At 38.4% G+C, this 23,746-nt stretch overlaps 1 protein-coding gene across 1 annotated transcript; it reads left to right on the top strand.

The window, feature by feature from the left end:
- Nucleotides 1-3,219: 3,219 nt before the first annotated feature.
- PRKAA1 (protein kinase AMP-activated catalytic subunit alpha 1) lies at nucleotides 3,220-22,249 on the top strand. The gene is made up of 9 exons (XM_068176762.1): nucleotides 3,220-3,378; nucleotides 8,959-9,100; nucleotides 10,485-10,578; nucleotides 12,275-12,419; nucleotides 14,045-14,132; nucleotides 14,997-15,221; nucleotides 18,376-18,862; nucleotides 19,246-19,372; nucleotides 21,423-22,249. Exons 1-9 carry the CDS (start codon nucleotides 3,246-3,248, stop codon nucleotides 21,665-21,667), a joined length of 1,686 nt encoding a protein of 561 aa, XP_068032863.1. The 5' UTR covers nucleotides 3,220-3,245; the 3' UTR covers nucleotides 21,668-22,249.
- Nucleotides 22,250-23,746: the final 1,497 nt, after the last annotated feature.

Raw genomic sequence — 23,746 nt, 5'->3', positions numbered from 1 at the left:
GAGTGTTGCCCTGATTTCTTAGGATTTTCTAAAGCCTTCTAAATTTACATTCTTGTAGAGAACTTTCTCACACATCTTTCTGTAAACAGACATTGTTTTGCATTCTTTCATAGAGGCGGAGAAATTTAATAAACTGGTAGTTTGTCCAGTGTCGTTAAAGAAGTAAAACGTTCGCCTTCCAATCCACTAACACCTTTTGTAGAACTATAAATGATTAGAGTAAAAAAAAAAAAATTAGTCTCTTCATCATAACCAAAGCTGTGGTGCATCATTTTTCCTTGTGTCCTCTGGTGACAGAAGAGGAAGGGCTTCTGTAGGCATGTGAGCCATAAGGGAAGGCCAAAGTGTAACTTGCCCCATAGTGAACATGGCGTCAGTGACATAGTAGGATTGAGTGCACCCTCTGAGAATTTGCACTATCTGAGTGTGTGGTTGGGACATGTCCAAGGGACAGGATGCCATGCAGAAGGACATGGACAAGATCAAGCCAGCTCATGTGAATTTAAAGGTGCTCAGCAAGGCCAAGTGTAAGGTCCTGCACTCAAGGCAAATCCCAGCCAAGAGATGGAAGGGATTGAGAGAGATGCTCTATGAAGAAGGATTGAGGGTAATGGTGCTTGAAAAGCTGGACATGAGCCAGCAATGTGCACTTGCAGCCCAGAAACCAGAAAGCCAACCACATCCAGGGCTGTATCCAGAGCAGTGTGGCCAGCAGGTCAAGTGAGGTGATTCTGCCCCTCGGTCATTCTGTTACAGAGAGACTTCATTCAGCTCTGGGATCTCCAGGACAGGAAAGACACGGTTCTGTTGGACCATGCCCTGAGAAGGGCCACAAAGAAGATTCAGGGGGCTGCAGCACCTCTCCTATGTACCCAGAGAGTTGGGATTGTCCAGCCTGGAGAATAGAAGTCTCCAGGATGCCATTCAATATTTATAAGAGACCTGGAAGAAAGATGGGGACAGACGGAGTACAAATGGACAAAATATTTTGGTAATACTCATTTTTGGCTGCAAATATAAAAGTCATGAAAGGCTTCTACAGTCTAGTTCCCGTCTGTCTTTAACAGCTCATTTATTTTCATTTTCTAAAATGTTCTGGTATCTAAGTGATTAAGAGATTACTTAATAATTCATGAAATGATATCATTTTCTAGTATAGACCCGTAGAGCTTTTTGAAGTCTCATTGTGTTGTCATGATCAGGACAATAGCTTGAGTTAAAGCTAAAAATGGCTTGTAATCATTTGGTATCAAGACACTAACAAGCTCTGCAGATATCCCAAATAATTTCTCCCTCTTCAGCTAGCTATGGCTTAATCCATTTTTTTTCCCAGTGTGATATTCAACACATAATTTTCTCCTCATGCTACAATGAATGTTTCCAAAAGGTTAAACTAATGCTTTTTGCATCACAAAAGAAAACTTGCCAATTTTTCTTTTCCTGATGTTAGATTGCTATCCAATCCCACCCTGAAATCTGGTAGCCTGACAATAAATATTTTTCCCCAAAATCTCAGATCATATACTATGCTGGTTTGTATATTCTGATTTGTGTGTGTGTTTGCTACTTGTGATGTACAAGATTTTTAGAGCCAAAGATCTAACATCAGGCCAAATAATTTTTGTAATTATGCTTCAAAGCTTGTACAATTCTACTGTAGTACAGCAGGCCTATACTATTATATTATATAATATATAATTATATTATATATTATTATATTATATATTATTATATTATATTATATATTATTATATTATATTATATTATATTATACATATAATTATATGTATAGTGTAATGTTACTATTGTAGTATAACAGGATGCTCTAAGTTGGGTAAAAGCAATCAAACTTTGTAGTGTTAGCAAAAGTTATCAGAGGTGGATGAAGGAGGGGTGTCACACTGCTTTTGGTGTTGAAGAATGCTGAGACCAGCCTGACTCAACTATTCAAAGTTAAACATCCTGAGGATGTGAGAAACAATATTTCCTGCCAGAAATTGGCACTGATGAGGATGTGGCCAAGTTCCTGAGAAATGAACCCACAAATGACAATGCAGATAACTGAAGTAAAGCTGCTGAGCTAAAGGCTGATGAGCTGACACAGGTGACCTAGAAACATTGGGCTGACACTCACTTTGTATATGTAGTTTATATACTATAAGAGCTCAATCCTACTTTTTAATGGACTCAGTTCTGACACCTCCCTTCCCTTTCCAGAGTGAGGGTATGAAGATTTCTCCCTTGAATGGGAACACCCCTCAAGGTTACTTCCCTATGCCATTAGCATTGAGGAATTTGTAAAAATATACAATTTTTGCATAGACCAGAATTTCTGGTCTCCAACTGTTAAATTAATGACTATAACATAATTGATATTGAAGGCTCTCTGAATTGAATTTAGGACCATTACTAGAATAAAATTGTCCAAACTTTCTTGCTGTCTGATGTATTTATCTATTTGCAAACACATTCAGGGGCTGTGTGTAGGGTAGGCAAGAGAAACCATTTTAAATTTATTCGTTCACTTAGTCTGGAGTACTAGGGAAAGGGAGTGAAGGCATGGAAGTTTCCCATAACCTTCCTCTTCAGCTGATGATCTCTCCATTTGAAAATACCCATCCAATAGTCACTCCTTCTCCAGGTTTATGTGTTTCTTTCAATGCGGGATTGGAATGTGAGTAAAAAAAATAATCCAGTTATAGTCAACAAAAAAAGAACTGTGGTCTTCAGTGTATAGAAAATACCCAATGCATGGAATGGAAGGCAAGTTAGTGGCTTAAATGGAATGGGAATGAGCAGTGAGAGTGGCTGGCAAGGCAAGCCAGAAGGCAGGATACATGGTCAAGGTAGTTAGAGTTAAGAGACTCCTACTTTTCTTCGTATTCCTATAACAGGGTCTGGATGTGTGAAGAGGAACTGAGGAGAACAAACGGATTTAATTTACAAGGTTGTTGGAAATACAGACTTCGGAGGTCCGTTTAATGAGGGCGGCCTCGCTGCAAGGGCGCCACTCCGGATGAGCAGCCCCGTCCGCGCCGCCACGTCGCCGCTCTGCCGCCCAGCAGGGCCCGTTCCCCGCGGGCCGCCCGTGGGCCGGCCCGGCCTCCCCCGAGAGCCGCAATGGTTGCGCCGGGGGCAGGCCGGGAGGGCGGCGGGTGCGCCGCTCGCTTCCGGGATCGGGCGCGGGCGGGCGCTCTGTGGTTGCTCCTCCCCGCCGGCGCTGTGGCGTGGCGCGGGCGGGCGCTATGCGCAGGCTCGGCCCTTGCCTCAAGATGGCGGCGGTGGCGGATAAACAGAAGCACGAGCACGGGCGGGTGAAGATCGGGCACTACATCCTGGGGGACACGCTGGGCGTCGGCACCTTCGGGAAAGTCAAGGGTGAGCGGGGCTGCGGGGTGATCGGCGGCCCGTCAGCGGGGCCCCGGCGCCGGGAGCGCCGCTCGGAGCGGGGCTTGCCCGGGCTGAGTTGCCGGGGTGGGACTTGCGGTCCCGCTGCGGGAAGCAGCGGCTGGGGCAGAAACAGCTTCCTCATCTGTGCTTGCGGAAATAACCGCTGGGAGCTAAATGCTGCCTCTGTGCGGGAGAACACCGGGCTTGTAACGAAAGTAGGGAGTCTAAATCCTCGAGCTTCTTATATTGCATTTTGGTGTTCAAGTACGGACTCTCGATGCCCTTGTAAGGAAGGCAAGATTTCTCTCTCAACAGAGAAATAAGCGTAAAAAGATGGGTCTGGGATTGTTGGATTATTTGGTAACACAGCTGATGTGCAGATATGGAAAACTTCGTGTTTAATCCGCTTGACCTGTGGTTAACAAAGTATTTTTTGTTTTTCAGCTCAGATTTAAAAAATTTTCCAGTGTAGGGCTATGGATGCCATATTGCTTATTTGGAGGTTAGTAGAAATAAGGTAGGATTTAAACTTCCCCATAGTGCCATTCACTGCAGGACTAAGCATTAGTTTTCCTGCCGTGTTGCTTGTGAGACCTTCAAATATTGGGGCAATCAAATCAAAAGCATCCTTTCTCAAATGAGTAGAGCTAGTCTCATGCTGAATTCTTCAAAAGGGTTGTGGTTCTTAATAGGTGCATAAAACCCCCAGCTTTTTTTCCCCCATGTAGATAATCCATTGTATGTGCTCTGCACAAGCTCTTTTAGCTATTGATGAGTTCTGAAAAAAATTAAGAAGGTATAGTAAATAGGATGATAATTTGCTCTAGGAAAGCACTAAAAATATTTGGAAAGCACAGCCCTTCACGTCTCTTTTTCAAGGGAAGTTTATAGAGGGACAGCCCCAGCCATTCGGGAGCTGTAACCCTCCCCCACCCCCAATCTGGCAGGTCCCATTCTTTTCTGTGGGAGCTTAGTACTTCCTTGAGTAGAGAGAAAAAGAAGTACTGCAGCAGACAAGCATTGGGTTCTCTTTCCTCACGGAAGGGCTGTCTGCTTGAGGGGAGGGGTCAAAGCTGTGTCCAACACACTGCAGAAGACTGAAGTACCATCAATATTCTAGTATGATCCTAAGTTTAGGAGAGCACTGTTACGCTACTGCTTTTCTTGTCCCTATATGATGTACTATGTTACTTTTGTCTTGCTTCAGCTGTGCTTAATAAATAACATTTTATCTATGATGCACTGGTTTTCCTCTTGAGCACACATTTTCTTCATTTAATATCAGATCTGCAATTGTTTTTCCTGTTTTCATATTTTTTTTCTCTGGTTATATGGTTTTATCTATTGGTATAAGGTGAAAAACATGTATTCACTCCTTAAAATTCAATTAGGATATACCTTGAGCTCACGTAATGTAGGGGGTCAGACATATGGCTAAGTGAATATTTTATTCTAACAGTGGTGGCAGCCTGAAAAAATCGAACTGGAAAATCAGTGCTCTATTTGGTAATTGTGAAAGGTCGTCTGCTGTTGCTCTCTGATGAATTCACACTGCTGATAGCTGTCACTGGTGTGATTCTGTCCAGTTTATAATTTTCACCTGTCTGTGGCACTCTGAATTAATTCTGAGTGACTTGTTTTACCTGACTCTGCCTCAGATGGGCAGTCAAAGAAATGGCTGTTCCTAGCCATCATCTAGGCAAAGCTAAAATGCCACTAAACTGAAAAGCTGACGTGGAAGAATACTGATTCTAAACCAATTGTATGAGACACATTCATGTTCTGACTTTACTAGAATTCAGTGTAAAACTTTTTTAAGCACTGCTGATGTTTTCTCCTGAAACTAGATGCAAAATTATTTACAGATACTTTTTTTTTTAAGTTATCTTTCATAAAAGGAAGAGTACTTGGGCTTCCAGTGGTCCATACTGAGACTATGAGGGATATTACTTAAGGCTCTAAATATACATTAATTGTTCCAGCTCTCTGTATCTAGAGTATCAACACTGTTCTGTATAGAGTGCAAACCAAGTGGTCTGGGTCAAGGCAACAATGAGACACTTATGAACAAATGAACACTGTAGGTCCCTATGGTATCTAATGTTGTGCAGCAAGGTGGCTTTGCATAGCATGAACTATTGTTGTTTAGGGTTTTTTCCCATGTTAGTGAAAATATTTGTTTAGCTTATGCTCTTAAGCTTATACTTAAGTATAAGCTTATACTCAGCTTCCCTCTGAGCTTTGGATTGGCTTTTTGGCCTGCTCAGAAGTGTTTCATTAAATACGACATAGCCTTCAGATTTATTTTTTTTTTCTCTAAAAACTTAATGACTGATACCTGTATTTCATGAGTATGTTGTAGTTGGTCTGCATGGCTTCAAAATCAGTTTTTTCCAGTTGAAGAACTGTTGAACAAGATAGAGACTTGTCCTCCTGCACTTCTACAGTTAATAATAAGTCGCTGCTGCTTTGAGACTCTGTTGTCATGAAAATCTTGATGCTATGCAAAGCCGCAGTGAAGTTTGAAGGCAATTAGTATTATCAGAAAAAAAATATAGGAATATACTAGGTCTGTTAAATGAATTTCTTTTTTTTTTTTTTTTTTTTTTTGCAGAGATTATTTTGAAGGAGTGATAGCTAGTTGAGGACTAGGGTGCATTCCCTTTTATAGGTAGAACTTTCATCAAGTGGTAATGCAAAGTAGATTTCAGGAAGGTAACACTGGCTGCTTACGTTTCTACATGATGTTACCATCTGGGGTGATGCTTTCACTTCTCTCCTAATGTTGAATTCAAAAGTGTCAGCAGTCTGTTACCAGCTGGTATCTGCAGTTTTACTGGTAACAGATACCTTGAACTGTATCCAGGAAAGACTACTTGTATCTTAAAAGGCTAGATTTGTTATAATTTCAAATTGAAAAAAAGCCCAACATTTCTGAAAGAATAACAGAGATTGAATTTGAAATGTCTTAAGCAAGAGAATAGACTTTTTGGGATCTTTCTGCACCAGCACCAAACCACAGTATGTTTTCATTACAATAATTTATTCAGAGCTGATGGAGTTGAAGAAGCAGAAAATCTTGTTTTCTCCCAGTCACTGAATAAAACTAAGGCATAAGGCTCACAGCCTTGAAGGCTGTGACAGCTAGAATTGGTTTCAGTCAACTGCAAATGTTACTGTTTAATTACCTTGAAAGAAAAAATTGTTTTGAAAAACTCTTTTCTTATGTGCCTTGAATATTGAACATAAATTGTAGCTAATGAATTACTTTCTAATGTTTTTCTGAGTGCTAATGGAATTCCAGTCTAAGGTAGACTGACAAATCAGAAATGAACCAAAGTGGCTTAAAAATGAGATTTTATAGATCAGAACTGTGTATTTATATTCTAAACTGTAGACTTGGTCAAATATGTATGTTATTTACTGTAATAAACGCCTTCTTAATGTACTTTGTACAGCAAAAGAAGATGCAGATTCATGTGTTTGACCAAAATATTTTTGCTTGGTTTCTACGTTATTTCTTACTAACAAAAACATATGTTACATTTTGACTTACTGATTAAAGTTGTGGGGGTATTTTTTTGATTTTTAGGATTGGTTTGTTTTTTTTTCTTTTTTTTTTTTGTTTTGTTTTTTGTGGGTTTTTTTTGTTAGTTTGTTTGTTTTTTGTTTTTCTTTTTTTTAAGTACTCCTGGTGTATTTCAGTTCCCATTATGGATGGGTAAAGATTTTACAATTAGAATAGTTGCTTTTCTAATTTTTATCATTTTTTATGATGATTCTTTACTCCTGAGGGTTTGAACATAGGTGGTATAATTTGTTTGGTTCCTTTATACTTCAGTCACATTTGAAGAAAATAAAGGGAATGTGTTTGATTTGATTGTAGGCCTGGTTCAAAGCAAATAATTCTCATACATTTCTAAGCACTCACCTGTCACTGCCTTGTAGTGTCTCTAGAACTTGCTATGGATTGAGCTTTGTCCTGCATTCCTCAGTAGTGCAAACATGCCTGCCCAGCACTTTGTTTACTGTGGCCATTGTCAGGTAATGGCCCCACTGAATGAGGGAATGTCTTTTCATCCTAGTCAGAGCTCTTCTGTTTTTTCATGTACTAGACATTTCTCCGTGCAGCATTGTGATGGTTCTGTGTCTTGGGTAATCCACTGTTTCGTTCCCTACAGGAATTCAGACTACTTAATTTTATAGGTGGCTGTCTTCTTGTAAGAATAAGTATGCAGATGCTTATTATTATCTTCTGGCTCTCTGCTAAGAACTTCTCACTTGCATTAATTTTTAGCTTGATATGGAAGCAGACGGCAGCAGGAAGGTCTTTTGTGCTGGAATGAGATTTACAGATTGATGGGTGTTTGTTCTGTCCATATCATCTGTTGAACACAGGAAGATTTTTGTGGATCACTGCTGTTTAATCATAGCTTCCCATGGATATATTTAAATAAAACTTGAAGGCCAGGGCTTATTTAAATTCTCAAGCGGGGGTAGGCACCCAAATGAGTGAGTATTGTGATCAGCACAGTTCTGTTACGAATGTCTATTCATGTGGACAAGGGTGAGCCATGTGTGTGTCTGGAGAATCTGGCTTATCTTTGGAAGGTAGAAATCAGGGTGGCAAATGAATTGTATTATTATAATCACTGCACGTGGAAGCAATGCAGGTAGGGAAGCCTTCTAGTAAAAGAGATACTTAAATTCTCAGTGTTCCATCTGTGATCGTGTTTTGGGTTTAAGAAAAGTATTCTGATGGACTTTGTTGTGACTACTCCCAATAGCACTTGCAAAGTTAGGGACTTTAAGAGAGGTAACTAACTGTGAAATTGTTCACACTTTTTAGTTCCTCTGTTTAAAGAACAGTGAAACAGTCCTTAGTTTCTTTTCCGCTTCTAGGAATGCATTTGGTTGCATGTTAGCATTGTTTTTCCTTGTTTCTATTCTATTTTTTTGTGCATTTCTTATCACATTTGCCACTTATTTAAAGAGAATAAAGCTCTGGTGTTAACTGCACAGAATGTGGAGCTGTCAGACTGTTCCAAGGACAGATACATTTTTATAAGTAAACTGATCAGGTACTTACACTGGTATTCAGAGCAATTGCTGAAGCAGGCTTCTTGAGGGAGCAATAGGAGTGATCCTTACAGATGAAGTAGAAGAGGTACAGGAAAACATGTTTGAGTGGGTTGCCAAGTAAGCCAAAAGCTTGGAGTGACTTAGGGAGAGAAAATGCTCTCTCTAATTAGCAAGGATGGCAGGGTTTGGAGATAAGCTTTTTTTTTTTTTTTTTTAAACCAGTTTTGCAAAAAATGTTATGCTGCAAGACTTCTGCTGGTTAGTTTTAAGGAATTTCTTACATGTATACATCTTCTAATGATAGAATTGTGGGAGAAATTGGAGTAGGGCTGAAGAAATTCCATACCATCTGTTTTTCAACCTCCCCAAAGATAATGGGGATATGTGGAATGCTAGTGTCTTAACTTGGCTACATTCTAAAAGGAGAAATAATATCTTAACTGAGCAATTGAAAACCTTGACTAAATACTTCCTTGTTTCTTGCAGTTGGAAAACATGAGTTAACTGGGCATAAAGTTGCTGTGAAGATCCTGAATCGACAGAAGATTCGCAGCCTTGATGTTGTAGGCAAAATCCGCAGGGAGATTCAGAACCTCAAACTCTTCAGGCATCCTCATATAATTAAGCTGTAAGTTTGGATCTGAAATACATTTAAAGGGCAATACTACAAACAGTATCTTGTCAGAAAAGTAACCAGCTTCGAAGTATGCAACTGTGCCCTCTGTAATGTGTTTTCACAATGCTGATCTTTACTGCACGCTGGAGAGTTTCCATTAAATCTTTGCTTAGATATTCTTTAGACAGGTGTATGAAAGGTAATGTCATGACAGATATTTCTGGTAGCAGTTATCTCTCAGTTTAGTGGCTATAAATTATAAGTAGGGGTGATTTTCTTTGACTCTAATTTCCTGTTAAAATAATCCGCACTTCCAGAGTGTGGGTGACTTCATGACTTAGTCCTGATGTGGGTGGTTGTTTTATTGGTAGAATTTTGTCTGAAGACCCCACTGCCAGATGCCATGTCTCTGCACTCCCTTTAATTCAGCAACAGCTGTTACACTGAAGCTAAATTACATTGTGTAAGGTCAACTTACCCACTTCTTCAGAGGGCTGGTTTTCAGAAGGCTGTTGAGTTGATTTGTCAGCAAAATTGCTAGTGCTTTCAGTTAATCTGTGAATGGGTCCAAAGGGCATACCTATAGCAGGAACTGAATAGGAAGTGTCAGTGCACCAAGAGACATTCCAGGGTAAAAGCGGAATGTGTGCTTGTGGTGTTGCTAAACTGAAAACAGTTTAGCAGATTTGAGATGATAGTTTCTTTCCCACGGAATCACAGGGAAAATTTTTTCCTTTTGCATGTGGAATGCTGTAAAGAGAACAAATGAAACAATTTTTAGGTAAGGATATTAGAAAAAATCAAAATCTCTGAAATTTTGATTTTGTCCTTAAACTTATTTCAAAGCTTCAAAACTATGTATTTAAAATTTGATTGAAGTAGAAAGGTAAAAATATAACAACCAGAGATCAATCCTCTTAAATATTAATATTCATCATTAAGAGGAATTTTTTCGTAGTCTCAAAGTACGCTTTTTCATTAATGGCAAATGAATTTTTTTGCATGTTAATGTTGAAAAGTGTGTATTTTTCCAACACTAGCTAAGTCCTTTTGAAGTCCTTTTCCACTGGATCAAGCTGTTGAAGAGGCAGCACTGTCTTATACAGTCTTGTAGTCTTAAACAGTTTTAGAGAAATCACTTGTTCCTCTGAAAGAGCAAGGACTGATATTCCTGATAGAGATTACAAATTTTCTGTTAGTCTTTGCAACAGTGGCATCACACAGTGAAAGGACAGTAAAAAGCTTCTGAAAAGTGTTGTCATTCCAGTAGCTGTAGATTGATTGATAACTATTTTAAAGTATATTTTTATCTGATTATTTGTATGATTTCGGTTTTAACTAAGTGTAACTAGTGTTTTACTGACTTTGTAGACTAATAGATACGTTCTCTTATCAGGTACCAGGTCATCAGTACACCCACTGACATTTTCATGGTGATGGAATATGTTTCGGGAGGAGAACTGTTTGATTATATCTGTAAAAATGGAAGGGTAAGAAGTAGTCGAGCTCTGCAGATCAGTGACTTACATTCTGTTATTGCATTTGCAATATTTCTGTGTCACTCTACACTGAGGGGACGGACTTTTGGGTATCTTTTTGGGTATCTTTGTCAGAATGATACAATAAAAAGTTTTCTTTTCTCAAAAGAATATTATGATTAGTATAGCACAGGATTTATGATTAGAGTGGCACAGATTCCTATGAGCAGAATGAATATACTATAATTTGTAAGTAGTGTAGTACAGAATTTTTACACAACCTAACTTGGGATGTCTATTCACTTATAGCCTCTGTAGATTTGGTCAAATCTTAATACATATTTTGCTGTATCCATGTAACAGTCACAGTCTAGCCTTGAAAGTCATAGGGATGAACACAAGTCACTCAGTCCTCAGAGGATGCAGAGGATGCTGGAGGTGTGTGTGGCCATTGAGAAGTCCTGGGTTTCATTCCCACTTAGGACTCGTAAGTGATGTTAAAGACAGTGCTCTGGCAGCTGTTGCAGTTCCATATGCCATGACAGAGTCATCCATCACTCTGTGCCTGAGAACTAAAGGCTGGTAAGGCAGCAGATAATCAGCCTGGCACCCAGGAATCTTGAGGGTGGTAGGGAGGGGAAGAAGAAAACTGGTTTGTTTATTTGTTTCACAGGACCTGCAGGGCCTGATATAGAGGCACAGGGCATGAACACATGACTTGCATGATAACAGAATGGCTGCTTGCCTCACTAAGTGGTGTTAATTAAGCTAACCACATTATCATGGGTTGGGACAAGGGGTACTGGTTACACCTTGTTAAATGTGGGTGTGTTTTCTTGTATTCAGTTTCAATTTTTCTGCTATCAATTAATTAAAATACATTTTATGACTGTGGGTTTTTTTTGTTTTTTTGCAAGTACAAATGGTTATATGTTAACACTTTCCACATCTTTGTGCGTGACTTTGTCATGGCATTCTTCCTTTCTACTAATCTGTTAGTTTACAGTGGCTGAGAATAAACCAGATGAATACGTACCCAGTTGGAGTAGCGCTGAAAACTGTTTCTTTAGTACATCCCACTATTAGAAAGCTACCATTGTCCCCTTATTACTGTCTTCTGCTATTAGAACAGCTTGTGTGAAAGATCAGAAATTCCTTTTTACAAACTAGATACATAGGATACTTCAGTTGCTGGGACAAACTGATGTGGATTATGGGTCTTTGTAGGAAATGCCTGCCTAAGTCTGTTGTTTGGGACTAGCTGCTGATAGCATAAATAGCATCTGAAAATTATAGCTTCTGTCCTTCATTTCAGAAGCTTCTGCCAGTTTAAATCTTGTGCTGTGCTTAAACATCAAACTGATAATTCCAGTTATACAAAGCTAAATGCTTGAGTGCTAATGTTTCTAGTAAGTGAGTAGGTAACATGTGCCAAACCCAATTTCAAAAGTGTCATTAAGAACTTTCAGTGACTTTCTGAGTAAGTGGGTATGTTTTGTTAGAGTCACTTTAGAGCTGTGGTACAAACAAAATGATGTAATATATGAAGCTTCTTGCTACAAGTTCTGATAATCTGCTATATAAAGTATCAAATGATAAGTATAATTGATAAGTTTAGGTCATGGGAAAGTTTCCTCTGGCTGGCAAAAATAAAAAACAAATTAACTTCCACTGTCTCTTAATTATTTAAAATCTTTGTCTGTTTTAGCTTGATGAGAAGGAAAGTAGACGTCTGTTTCAGCAAATCCTTTCTGGTGTGGATTACTGTCACAGGCACATGGTAGTACATAGAGATCTGAAGCCTGAAAATGTGCTTCTTGATGCACACATGAATGCCAAGATAGCTGACTTCGGTAAGTATTGCTTTATTTTTCTATCTGATTGCATTTCTGGTGTTAGATTCTGTTAATAACAATAGGAAATATTAAGCAAAGTATGTATACTTTAATATCCTGGTCGTGGGATACAACAGAAGAACATGAAGAAAATAGATGTAAAGCAAAATAATATTCTTGCACATTTATTGAACTTGTTTTCCTCTCAAGCTTTCTTGCTTTCTCTTGAGGTATTTTCTGAGACTGGCTGGAATTGTCAACTGATTAGTTTGGTTTCACTTAACAATATTTTCTCTAAAATGCTAAGTAGACTTAGTTTCTGACCTTTCTTCTTCAAAACTCATTCCTTGTCTGTTTCACCATCTGTAAAATGTAGATGCTTAGCTCTTCTGGAAGAACAGTGCAGGGACAGTTCATCATCTTTAAGAAGCTACAGTGCTATAGAAAAATACACTAGTCTTCCTGATTTGTTTATGTCAGCTGTTCATGTCACAGCTGCAGAGAAGCCTTGAAGCTAGGTCTTGGAACCATCTGAGTCAGGAAACCTCACCACATAAGCATAGTAAGGTATCCATACTGCTGTGTCATGACAGATGTCTTGTAGACATAGTGGATAATACCTGCTTATATAAGTGTCCAGTGAAAGGTGTTAGGTAGTGCTGAGTATTTGAAGTGTGTTTTAAAAGTATGGTGTTCAACTTGGTGGCCCTGGGAATCATATTGGTTTCTCATGTGAAGAAAATTTTTTTGGGTGAAATGGCTCACATGGTAAAGAAATGAAGTACAGTGACTTACAAAAATATCTTCCTGTAACTTAGCGTCAGCACTCATTTATTCATGAGCTTAATAAAAGCTTTTTTATGTTTGAATATGAAAGCCAGCCAAGCTGTACTCTTTCCTCTCCACATTCCCTGCTGACCCATAAAAGGGCATAATTCCTTCTTGGAGACTGAGTTCTTTGGCTTACAGTACTCTTGATCATGCAGTCTCACTGAGGAAACTAGAAGAAATTTTCTACAGCTGTTAAACTGAGTGCTGGTGAATGCAGGTGGCCTGGTTCTAAAGCACACTTCTGTTGCTTACAGAGTATCTGAAAAGCAAACTACTAAACTACAGTGATGCAGGAAACAGATGCATAGTGTAGGGTTGTATATTGTAGTAAAATCATGTTTATTCCTCTGTTCCCTTCTTCTGTGTAATCTCTAACAGAATTTTAGGGAATTCTGTGGTAGCACTTCCCACTTTGGCATTTTAGAAGCAAATGAGAATTCTAGTACTTTCTTGTTAATGATCAAAATCCTATCTTGCTATACTGCTTCATCTCCCTTAGAGCAACTTTGTTCTCTGTCATGCCTGTGTCATCGAAATCTAACTGTTCTAGTCTAGGAATGAATATGTTCTCAAATATCTCTAGGCTGTGGGCAGTAATATATTGATGTTACTCAGATTTCTGGTAAAATATATGGAGGATTATGTGGCATGCTCATATAAAATTCCATAATTCCAAATAATACTGTTTCTTAACTGGAATAAATTTGTTAATTTTCTAATTTGAATCACTAGTGGTTTGTTCTAGGTGGTATATGCAGTGTGAAATAATTTTTCTCCCTTAATTTTTAGTGGTTACTCTTATACACTTTCAGGTCTATCAAATATGATGTCAGATGGAGAATTTTTAAGAACAAGCTGTGGTTCCCCTAACTATGCTGCACCAGAAGTAATTTCTGGAAGGTAGTTTCTTTTATATTGGATACATGTATGCATGTACTTCAGTCATATTGCTGCTTGATTTTAAAGGGTACAAAACTAATTCTGTTGACAAGCTTGATGCTGAGAAACTGAGGGCTGTTAGTGGTATTGATGATTTTTAAAATGTTTAAAGCTTCTGTGAGCTGGCTTTGAATAGTTCCTGTAAGGTAGAGGTGATGTCTAATGCCCTAAATGCATTGTGTACATTCTGCCTGAATTGCTTTAAAAAATCTCATGTACAGCTCAGATCTTTGAAGCTGAGGTTCAGAGTTACAGGTTGAGTAGCAGTGAATTACCTGCTGCAGAGTAGATAGTCATTTTGGAGGTAACTTCCCTTTTTGTAAGCCGTGATTGTCAAATCTGCTTTCAGCTACCTACCCTAATATTGCCTCCTGCTGAATGGAGGCCAGGTGTCTGTTTTACTCTGGCAGGGGCACAGAATACGTGACACATTCTGCGATATGGACTTGTTTTAAACTTTTCAGCCACAATTTGGGGGATAACTGACTCCGCACAGATTCCTCTAAAACATCGATAACAATATATAATGTGGGCTTTCTTAGTAGTAGATGCATGTTTCTTTCAGTTTGCCATTGTGTGAAATTGCACTGTGGATTATTGTTACAAATTAGAGAGGAAAAACTGTACTGTGCCCTGTTATATATTAGAAAGGGAAGAGTACTGAAGTTCAAGGGAAGCACAGAATAGAACTGAAATGATACAGTGCTTCCAAAATCAGTTGTCCCGAGTTCATGTGCTTTTCATTACTGTGAGACAATGGAAAAATGACAGAAAACATATTTAAATTTATTAAACACAAATCACTAATAATTATTTTTTTCACAGGTTATATGCAGGTCCAGAAGTAGATATTTGGAGCAGTGGGGTTATTCTCTATGCTTTGTTATGCGGAACACTTCCATTTGATGATGATCATGTGCCAACCCTTTTTAAGAAGATATGTGATGGTATCTTTTATACCCCTCAGTACCTGAATCCATCTGTAATTAGTCTTTTGAAGCACATGCTGCAAGTGGATCCAATGAAAAGAGCAACAATCAGAGACATTAGGTAAAACACTTGCTGATGTCTGATCACAAGATCCCGCAATTACAATAGCGCAAATATGCAGAACAAAGAAGTTTGTCATACAGCTTGTCTATGTTTTCTAGACTGAGATGAAAAAATCAGCTGATGGCTTGGTTTTAGCTCTGATAGTGCTGATCTGCAGTAGACAATGAAGAATCTATTGGAGATCATACTAAAACAAATTATTTATATTATATGGAAATTCTGAGGCACTTTAGGTTTAAGACTGCCATAGCAAAGCTGTTTACTCGCATAATGATTTGCAAAGATTGCGCTATATTGACTTCTCTAGGGCAAGAAAATTGTCTTTGCTGTTAGGAACTAGTGCTCTACTGTAAATGTCTCTTTAATCTGATGTGAATATTCCACATGTAAGGCACCAATTTCTAGCTTCAAAGCACTGGCATGAATTTGTGTATGAATGGTAATTACTTCACCAAGTACTGATAAGTTAAAGTTTGGAGGTAGAGAGAGTCATCATGGGCCCCAGATTCCAAGAGATGATTCTGGAGAAGTTGATTGTGTTGACAAATGTGCACTGGATCAACATAAAAAAAAGATAGATGAGACAAATGTACTTTATGCAGCAGCTTAATTTTCTTTGGAAGAAGCTCTAAGGAAAGAATGTTGATATATTACCATAGTGAAAATGCTGCTCCTTTTAGGGTTGGAAGTTAGGAAATCAGCATTGTTTGTTTTCTCAGCGGAACAAAAAATGTGGCACACTTATCCCTTACTACTTCATTACAGTGGGAAGTAATTGCAGAGATGAAAGCACTGTGAGAACTAAGCATTGTAAAACTTGTCTGGTTGGGAACTTAACTTACCTCAGTTGTGTTAAATAGTGTGTGGAAAAGAAGTGGTGTGAAACAGATGTTGAAAAATGTTGATTACAGAACATGTATGGAATTTGAATCCAAAACAGCTCTGTCCTATTACCCATATGACATGTCAGCTCACAGTTTAAGGGACAAACTCAATTGAATACATTAATTCTTCTAGGGGTTGTATGTATGTGCATGCAAGGGGAAAGGCTTGGTGCCATGAGTAGTAACAATATTCGTCTGGGTTCAGTCATCCCAGCTGCCTTTGTTTTGGTATGGGAACACATTTTTCTGCTTCCAAATTAACTTTTTCTGATTAAACTATATTTTGCTCAGCACATTTGTGCTGAGGCACAGTGTTCTCAGGATTACACTGAGTAGAGCTTAGTGCACTGTGCTCATTTGGGCTGGAATAGAGTTGAATTTTTTCACAGTAACTGTGTTTTGAATTTGGACTGAAAATAGTCTTGCTGACAGGTGGATGTTGTAGTTACTGCTAAGCAGGGCTTGCACAGAGCCAAAGTCTTTTCTGCTTAGTACATTGTCTGACAGAGCAGGCTGGAGGTGCACAAGGAATTGAGAAGGGACACTGCTGGAGCAGCTGACCCCAGCTGACCACAGGCATATTCCATACAGTATGGGGTCATACTCTGCAGTAAAAATAAGAGGAAGGCTGATCTGCTGGTCATCAAACATTTGTGATGAGCAATTGTTTTTATCTGCATTACTTGTCTTTCTTCGGTTTCCTTGTCACCTCTCTTGCGTTTTTGGATTTTTTTTTTTGCTTAGAATAAAAAAAAAATTGCTAATTATTAAACTGTTTTTGTCTCAACCCTCAAGTTTTTTACACTTCTACTCTTCTGATTCTGCCCCTTATCTCACTGGAGAGGACCAAGCAAGTGGCTGTGTGTTGCTTAGTTTTTGGCTGGGGTAGCAGTCCTGTTTGGTACTCAGTGTGGGGCTTGAAGGTGTTGAGATAAAAACAGATTTGAACAGAGCATATTAGGTAAAATAATTATAAATTCTGTTTGTATAATGGTTGTTTGTCAGAATATTGATTTTTCTGTTCTCAATATTGATTTATCTAATCTCTTCCATGTTCCTTTTTTTTGCTGTACATATTGAAGATTTGGGTTTTTTTTTTTTTTTTTTTTTTGCAATTTGCTGTACTATGTACTGCTTAGTGATTTTTTTTTTTGGTTGGGTGATTTTTTGTTTTTTGGGGGTTTTTTGGTGGGGGTTTTTGTTGTTTTTGGTGGTTTGTTTTTTTTTTTAATTAGAACATTGGTCTTGAGCTTAATCTGGTATTTAGGCTCTGTACTGTAGCTGTGACTGTCCTTGGAGTACCATGTCAGGGAGACAATTAACAATTATATATCTTTTTTTATATTATATATCTTATTTTTTTTTCCTGTGGAGCAAATACAGAATGGCACCTTCACTAAATTCTTCTGTGATGTTTTCTCCATCATTGCCATAACTTTAGTATCTTGAATATCCTTGGGCAGTCAAAATATTTCTACTGGTATTTCTTAGGAGCATAGTGTAGGCTTTTTGGAAGATTAACAAGCTATTTTGGAACATCTCCCAGGCCTCACAGCAGTGTGGTTATGGGTGGTAAGGCATGTGGGAGAAAATGTGCAGGTAGGACATGACAGAAATTGCATTTCATCATGAAGTGATAGAATGTTTGAAAGAAAGATGCTGTTGCAAGGAGGCCTGGCTTATAACACCGTGCTGGGACCTGGCCTGCTCCTATTGAACACTTCTCAATACTAATCAACACCCTCAAGGAGAAGAGGGGATTTCTGGGTCTGAAAACATATCAACAGACACTTTGGCTAAGACAGAAATCCAGCTTTCAACTATATCACTTGCTCCTATAATTAAAAATAAACAACCAAATTAAAAATAACCTCATTTGGTCGGGAATGAAAAAACTTCTAGGAGGGAACAGGAACAGGAATCAGAAGGATCAGCCCTTTCTGCAGCAAAACAGTCACAAGAATAGGAGGAGGAAGGTACTGAAATTATAAATGAGAAAGTAACCACCTGATTCCTATCCCTAGGCAATTTATGAGATAGCAAAAATATTTTTTTCAGTTCCCTGCAAAATGTCTAGTAAAATCTTGTCCAGGCAGTGATTACTTATGTACTGTTTTATTGTCTGTGCTACAAGGGGTCTTGGACTGGCAACCATTATTCTTTCTTCCAGCACAGACTAACATTCATTTTATATTTTAAAGGAATTTCCTGTTAAAAGCATTTTCTTTACTTACATATACTCAGAATTTTTTTATTTTTAAATCTAGGGAACATGAATGGTTTAAGCAGGATCTTCCAAAATACTTGTTTCCTGAAGACCCATCCTATAGCTCTACAATGATTGATGATGAAGCCTTAAAAGAAGTGTGTGAGAAGTTCGAATGCACTGAAGAGGAAGTGCTAAGTTGTCTGTACAGCCGGAATCATCAGGACCCTCTAGCTGTTGCTTACCACCTTATTATAGATAACAGAAGAATAATGAACGAGGCCAAAGACTTCTACTTGGCCACAAGTCCACCAGATTCTTTTCTGGATGATCACCACCTGTCTCGCCCTCACCCTGAACGAGTACCATTTTTAGTAGCTGAATCACCACGTCCTCGCCACACCCTTGATGAGCTGAATCCACAGAAGTCAAAACACCAAGGTGTAAGACGGGCTAAATGGCACTTGGGAATACGGAGTCAGAGTCGACCAAATGATATCATGGCTGAAGTTTGTAGAGCAATTAAACAACTGGATTATGAATGGAAGGTAAAAAAATAGAGGAACTTTACCATAAACAACAATGCATTTTGGTTTGAGCTGTGTAGTTACACAGCCCAGACATCTGAAATTGTTTTCATATTCTGGCATTAATCTCATGTGCCTGTCCTGTCTGTGTTTGCTGTGCCAGAAGGGTTTTGCGGGGAGAATGTACATGCTGACAGGAAAAAAAAATCATGCTAAAGTTTTCTCTTGGGGCTGTTGGAATGTATTTCTCTTGGCTAAAAAAAAAAAAACCAACAACGCTCAAATCCAACAGGTAATGAAATCTGAAATCACTTGATATATACTAGTGAGTTGATAGGACAAAAACAATACGCAGTGATTTTCAAGCAGTTCTGGTTAACTGACTCAAATCTCTTTCATACTAGGTTGTAAATCCATATTATCTGCGTGTTCGGAGGAAGAATCCAGTAACAAGTGCATATTCCAAAATGAGTCTCCAGTTGTATCAGGTGGACAGCAGAACATACTTACTGGACTTCCGTAGTATTGATGGTATGTGAAGAGTTACTTAAGTTAAATGAGTTGTAGGGGAAATCATTCTACTTGCAAACATGTCTGTATGTCTTTATTTACTTATTTAGAAGTGAAGTAAGTGTTACACTTCTTTTATTTTAAACAAATCTAACCTGTGTTAGTGCATCCCCTTTTTTTTTTTTTTTTTTGCTATATCAGCTCCTGAGGAATTCCATTTTTTGTCTGCATCAGAACTAGTACCAGTAGTGCAAAAGGGGACGGGATTGTTGGAGCTGAGATTGGGACCAACTTAAGCTGCCTTGGGAGCCTCACCCCAAATTTAAACATTAATTTAGATCTGAAGTAAGCATGTGAACAGTGTTTTCTAGTGAAGATAAGCATGACATCTAGGCATTTAAATTTTACTTGGACTTCACCTCGCTGTATCGGGTCTGACTGAGATGGAGTTAGTTTTCTTCTTGCAGCCTACATGGTGCTGTTTTGGATCTGTGACTAAAAAAGTATTGATAACACACTGCTGATGAGTGTTGCTCAGCAGCACTGGCATAGTATCCAGCCTTTCTTTTTCCACACTGCTGTGTTGGGAGGGGAGCAACAGCTCTGCAGAGCTGAGCCATATTGACCAAAGGGACATTCAATGCTGTATTATGTTATGCCTAGCAAAGAAGGGACTTTTGGGGAAGGTAACCTTGAAACTGGTTGGGCATCAGACTGCTTTGTAGATAATGAGTGGTTGCCTTTGCATCACTTTCCCCCCACCACACTTTACTTAAAACTGTTTATTTCTACCCATGAGTTTTCTCACTTTTACCCTTCCATTTTTCTTCCCCTTTGCTCTGAGATATCAGCTGCAAGGCAAAATTAACCCACCAGTTCTACTAGTGGCTAAAATTTGAGGTAGGAATTTTATGCTTGCAGAAACTAAAATCTCGAAAGCATATAATTTAACCTGTACAAAAATATATTTTATGGAGCAACATTAACACAGTATACAAAGCCTGGTTAGATGAAGAGAGCATAGGAGCTAATAGAGGCTGAACACTTGTTTGTGGGCATAGTAGACTGCAGTAGTGGGCTGTAGACATAATCATCTAAGGCCACTGGTGTAGATGACATACCTAGGAAAACATTGCATGGCAAAAAGGATTTTTTTTTTGACTGCTTAGAGCCATACAGCTGTGGGAGGGCAGCCTGCTACAGTCCTGGTTTCTACTTTTGAGGAAATACAACCCAAGGGCACAGATTTGTTGTATCTCTCCAATAGTTAAACTGATTTGACATTCCTTCTCTCTGCCATGGTTAACGGTTATTTTTTCCTCTTAACAATTTGAAAATTTAAGTAGCCTTGTGTAAACAAGAGAGATTGCCTTTTCACCAATTTCTCCTGAAATAATTTTTCAGGAGCCAGCTTAGAGCCAAGTTAATGTTCAGTGTTTAAAATAAGAATAGAGATGCTTCAGGAGAACACTACTATTAAGACAAAACTCTTTTTTCTTCATACTGAAGGTAAAGATAAGTTGCTGCAGCCTAAATATACATTCTATGGTAAAAAACTTACAAAAGAGAAGAATAAATGAATGTAGATGCTAACAAGTATAATGTTGTCATGAATTATCATAAAATACAATTAATAGCAATATATAAATGTCCAAAAGAGACCAAAGACAGAATAAAAATAAAGTAGATTATAGAAAAATAATCTACAAACTGCTATTGAACTTAATCTTATGATGCTGGCCTGTATTTGTTTTGAGTAACCTAAATTGAACTATTGGCTGCTGAAATCAGTTCATAAAAAGTACAATTAGTATTAGTCTGAACTAGATGTAAATAGTTCTGATGTACAGCTCAGAGCACAGAAAGAATTAGCATAATAACATTTGCTGTTGTGCTACTATGTATACAGCCTTTTATTTTGTATCAAATACTGTTTGCAAAAGCTGTTCATTTATTAATCAAGATTTTAAAAGACAAGATTTTGAAGTGTGAGAAGGGGAAGATATTTGCTCTTCCTAGAAATGATTTGATACTGCTACCAAATGTTCCTCTTCTCTTCCCTTGTTCCCAGATGAAATTGCTGAAGTGAAGTCTGGGACTGCAACTCCACAGAGATCAGGTTCTGTGAGCAACTATAAATCTTGTCAAAAAGATTCAGATGCTGATGCTCAAGGAAAATCTGCGGATACATCCCTTACCTCATCAGTGAACTCTTCGCTTGACTCTTCCACAGCTGACATAACTCCAAGACCAGGGAGTCATACGATTGAGTTTTTTGAGATGTGTGCAAATCTTATTAAAATACTTGCACAGTAATTTTCAAGATGGGCTTATTTCTTTTAGAGCAATAAGCATGCCTAAATCATAGTCAGATGCTTCCAATTATAATCAAGTGAAATTAACTAAGGCGCTGAAAAAGCTAGCCACAAAATGCAATTTGCATGGGGATTAAAATTATTATGGGCAGTTAACATGTATTATTTTGAAGCTGGAGTGAATTCTGATTGCCTGCTGTCCAATAGCATGGTGCACAGGTACAGGAAATAACATGCCCTTTGGGAAGTGTTTGTAACATTTTACCTTGAGTGCAAAATAGGCTGCCTATAACATTTAAGCTAGATGGACCTCCTTGTTTTTTTATCTAGTTATACATATATCTGATGCACTGTAAGTTAACATACACGTACTAGTTCAGTGATCTCAGTATGACTTGTTGGTCACCCTCTGCAGTTGTGACTCAGAACTATCAGCATCTCCTAACAGATGTTAATGTGTTAAAACTGCTATGTTTCTTTCCCCTTATTTGACAAAAAATAATAAAGAATGCTATGATGTGTTACAATGTACTACTTTTAACAAAAAGTGTTATTAAAGGCATGCAGATCTGGCCAGTTGGAACTGTGTAGGTGGTCTGTAATGAATTGAGGGTGAAAATTCTGTGGACAGTGAGTAGAATGATTGAGTTCATAACAGTGGCAGGAGACTTAATGCTGAGAAGACGTGGCATCCCATGGGCTAAACCAAAATGTTGCTTTGTGGAGAAACTGTGAGGAAGCTCCTCCTTGTCTGTACATGTTATCTTGGTGTGGTAGCAGCAGAGCAGCTCCCCACTGCTACAGCAGGCTGAGAATCCTTTTCCTTAGAAACATGTCCCTGTAGGTAAGAGCAGAGCCTGAGGGCTGTTTCATGCTATTCCAGAATCTGAAATTTACAGACTTAATATGTATGTTCATACTTTGATACAGCTGGTTATCCTGTTAACTTATGTTATACTATATAGTATTTAGTATGAAGTGAAAACCACATAACAGGTTTCTAATTTTTCCCAGGCGACCTTTATAGGAAACTTAGCTATTTAAGGTAACTGAATAAACAGTCTAACTTTTCAGCTGAGCATTGAAAACTGATCATGACAATTTGAGTGCTAGAGTTTTTAATAGTAGATTGCAATTCCCCATTATAAAAGTCCTTCTGCATTTATGGGTTTTGCAGCATTTCAGGAAAAAGCCCTGAACTTTGTATGTTAAAATCACAGGTAGTGCTTGCATGAAAATCTTTAGTCTCTTTAAATTGGATATAATTAGCCATGGTTCCATTTTCATTTGGCACGTAGGAGACATAAACAGTCATAAAATACTTAGTTTTGCATTCAAGACTTAATGCTTGCTTCAAAATAATATTCTTAACCTACACAGTTTCAAAGGTTGTTCCCCAAGGAAGAGGCTGGAACTCCAGGCATTATTACGAACAGTGAAAACTGGGCTCTTCACATGGTTGGAAATTCTTACCAGTGGCTGAGATTTTATCCATGGGAAGCCGCTAGCTACAGATACAGGAACAGGTTAAATCCTGGCCAGCTGGGTGCAGTTCAGAAATTCACATGCACAGAATCTGAAGAAACATAAGGCTACTTTTAAGCCCCTGAACTGCTGTAACTGTGTTTTGAACTGGGATTGTGAGGTCTGTCTAATAGGTGGGTACAAGTTTACAACTTCATTTTTTTATCCTCATGTGTCACAGATGGTCCCTGTAGGGACATTGGCTGTATCACTGTACCTTAAAGTGGAAGATTTTCCAAAGTGAAAGGTAGTATCAGAAGTTGAACCCCAAAACTTTAAGATGCCAATGTGAGGGACCAGTTGCAAATCCTAGAAAGAAGTCCTGTCTTTAGTCTTGTAAGAATTGGTACTGATGTACTGAATAAATCAATGTGTTCATTTTTGTTACCCTTTATTTTGGAATTAAGTATTGCACTTGTATAAACACTACAAACGCACAGGTTTTTAAATTGTAGCAATTACTCATCTGGAATTGGTTTGGGATCACTTGCATATATTAAACTTTTTATAAATGCTGTCTGGTCCTTGTAATGCTGACAACACATGCAAGGTGTAA

This window comes from Anomalospiza imberbis, chromosome Z (assembly GCF_031753505.1).
Source record: "Anomalospiza imberbis isolate Cuckoo-Finch-1a 21T00152 chromosome Z, ASM3175350v1, whole genome shotgun sequence".
Classification (NCBI taxonomy): Eukaryota; Metazoa; Chordata; class Aves; order Passeriformes; family Viduidae; genus Anomalospiza; species Anomalospiza imberbis.
This window is presented reverse-complemented; position numbering and strand designations above follow the sequence as displayed.

Bases quoted from the DNA above. Each gene is read 5' to 3' on its own strand.
- PRKAA1 (XM_068176762.1), top strand. From the start codon at position 3,246: ATGCGCAGGCTCGGCCCTTGCCTCAAGATGGCGGCGGTGGCGGATAAA. The intron at 3,379-8,958 runs GTGAGCGGGGCT...TGTTTCTTGCAG, and splicing joins CACCTTCGGGAAAGTCAAGG to TTGGAAAACATGAGTTAACT. The intron at 10,579-12,274 runs GTAAGAAGTAGT...TGTCTGTTTTAG, and splicing joins ATATCTGTAAAAATGGAAGG to CTTGATGAGAAGGAAAGTAG.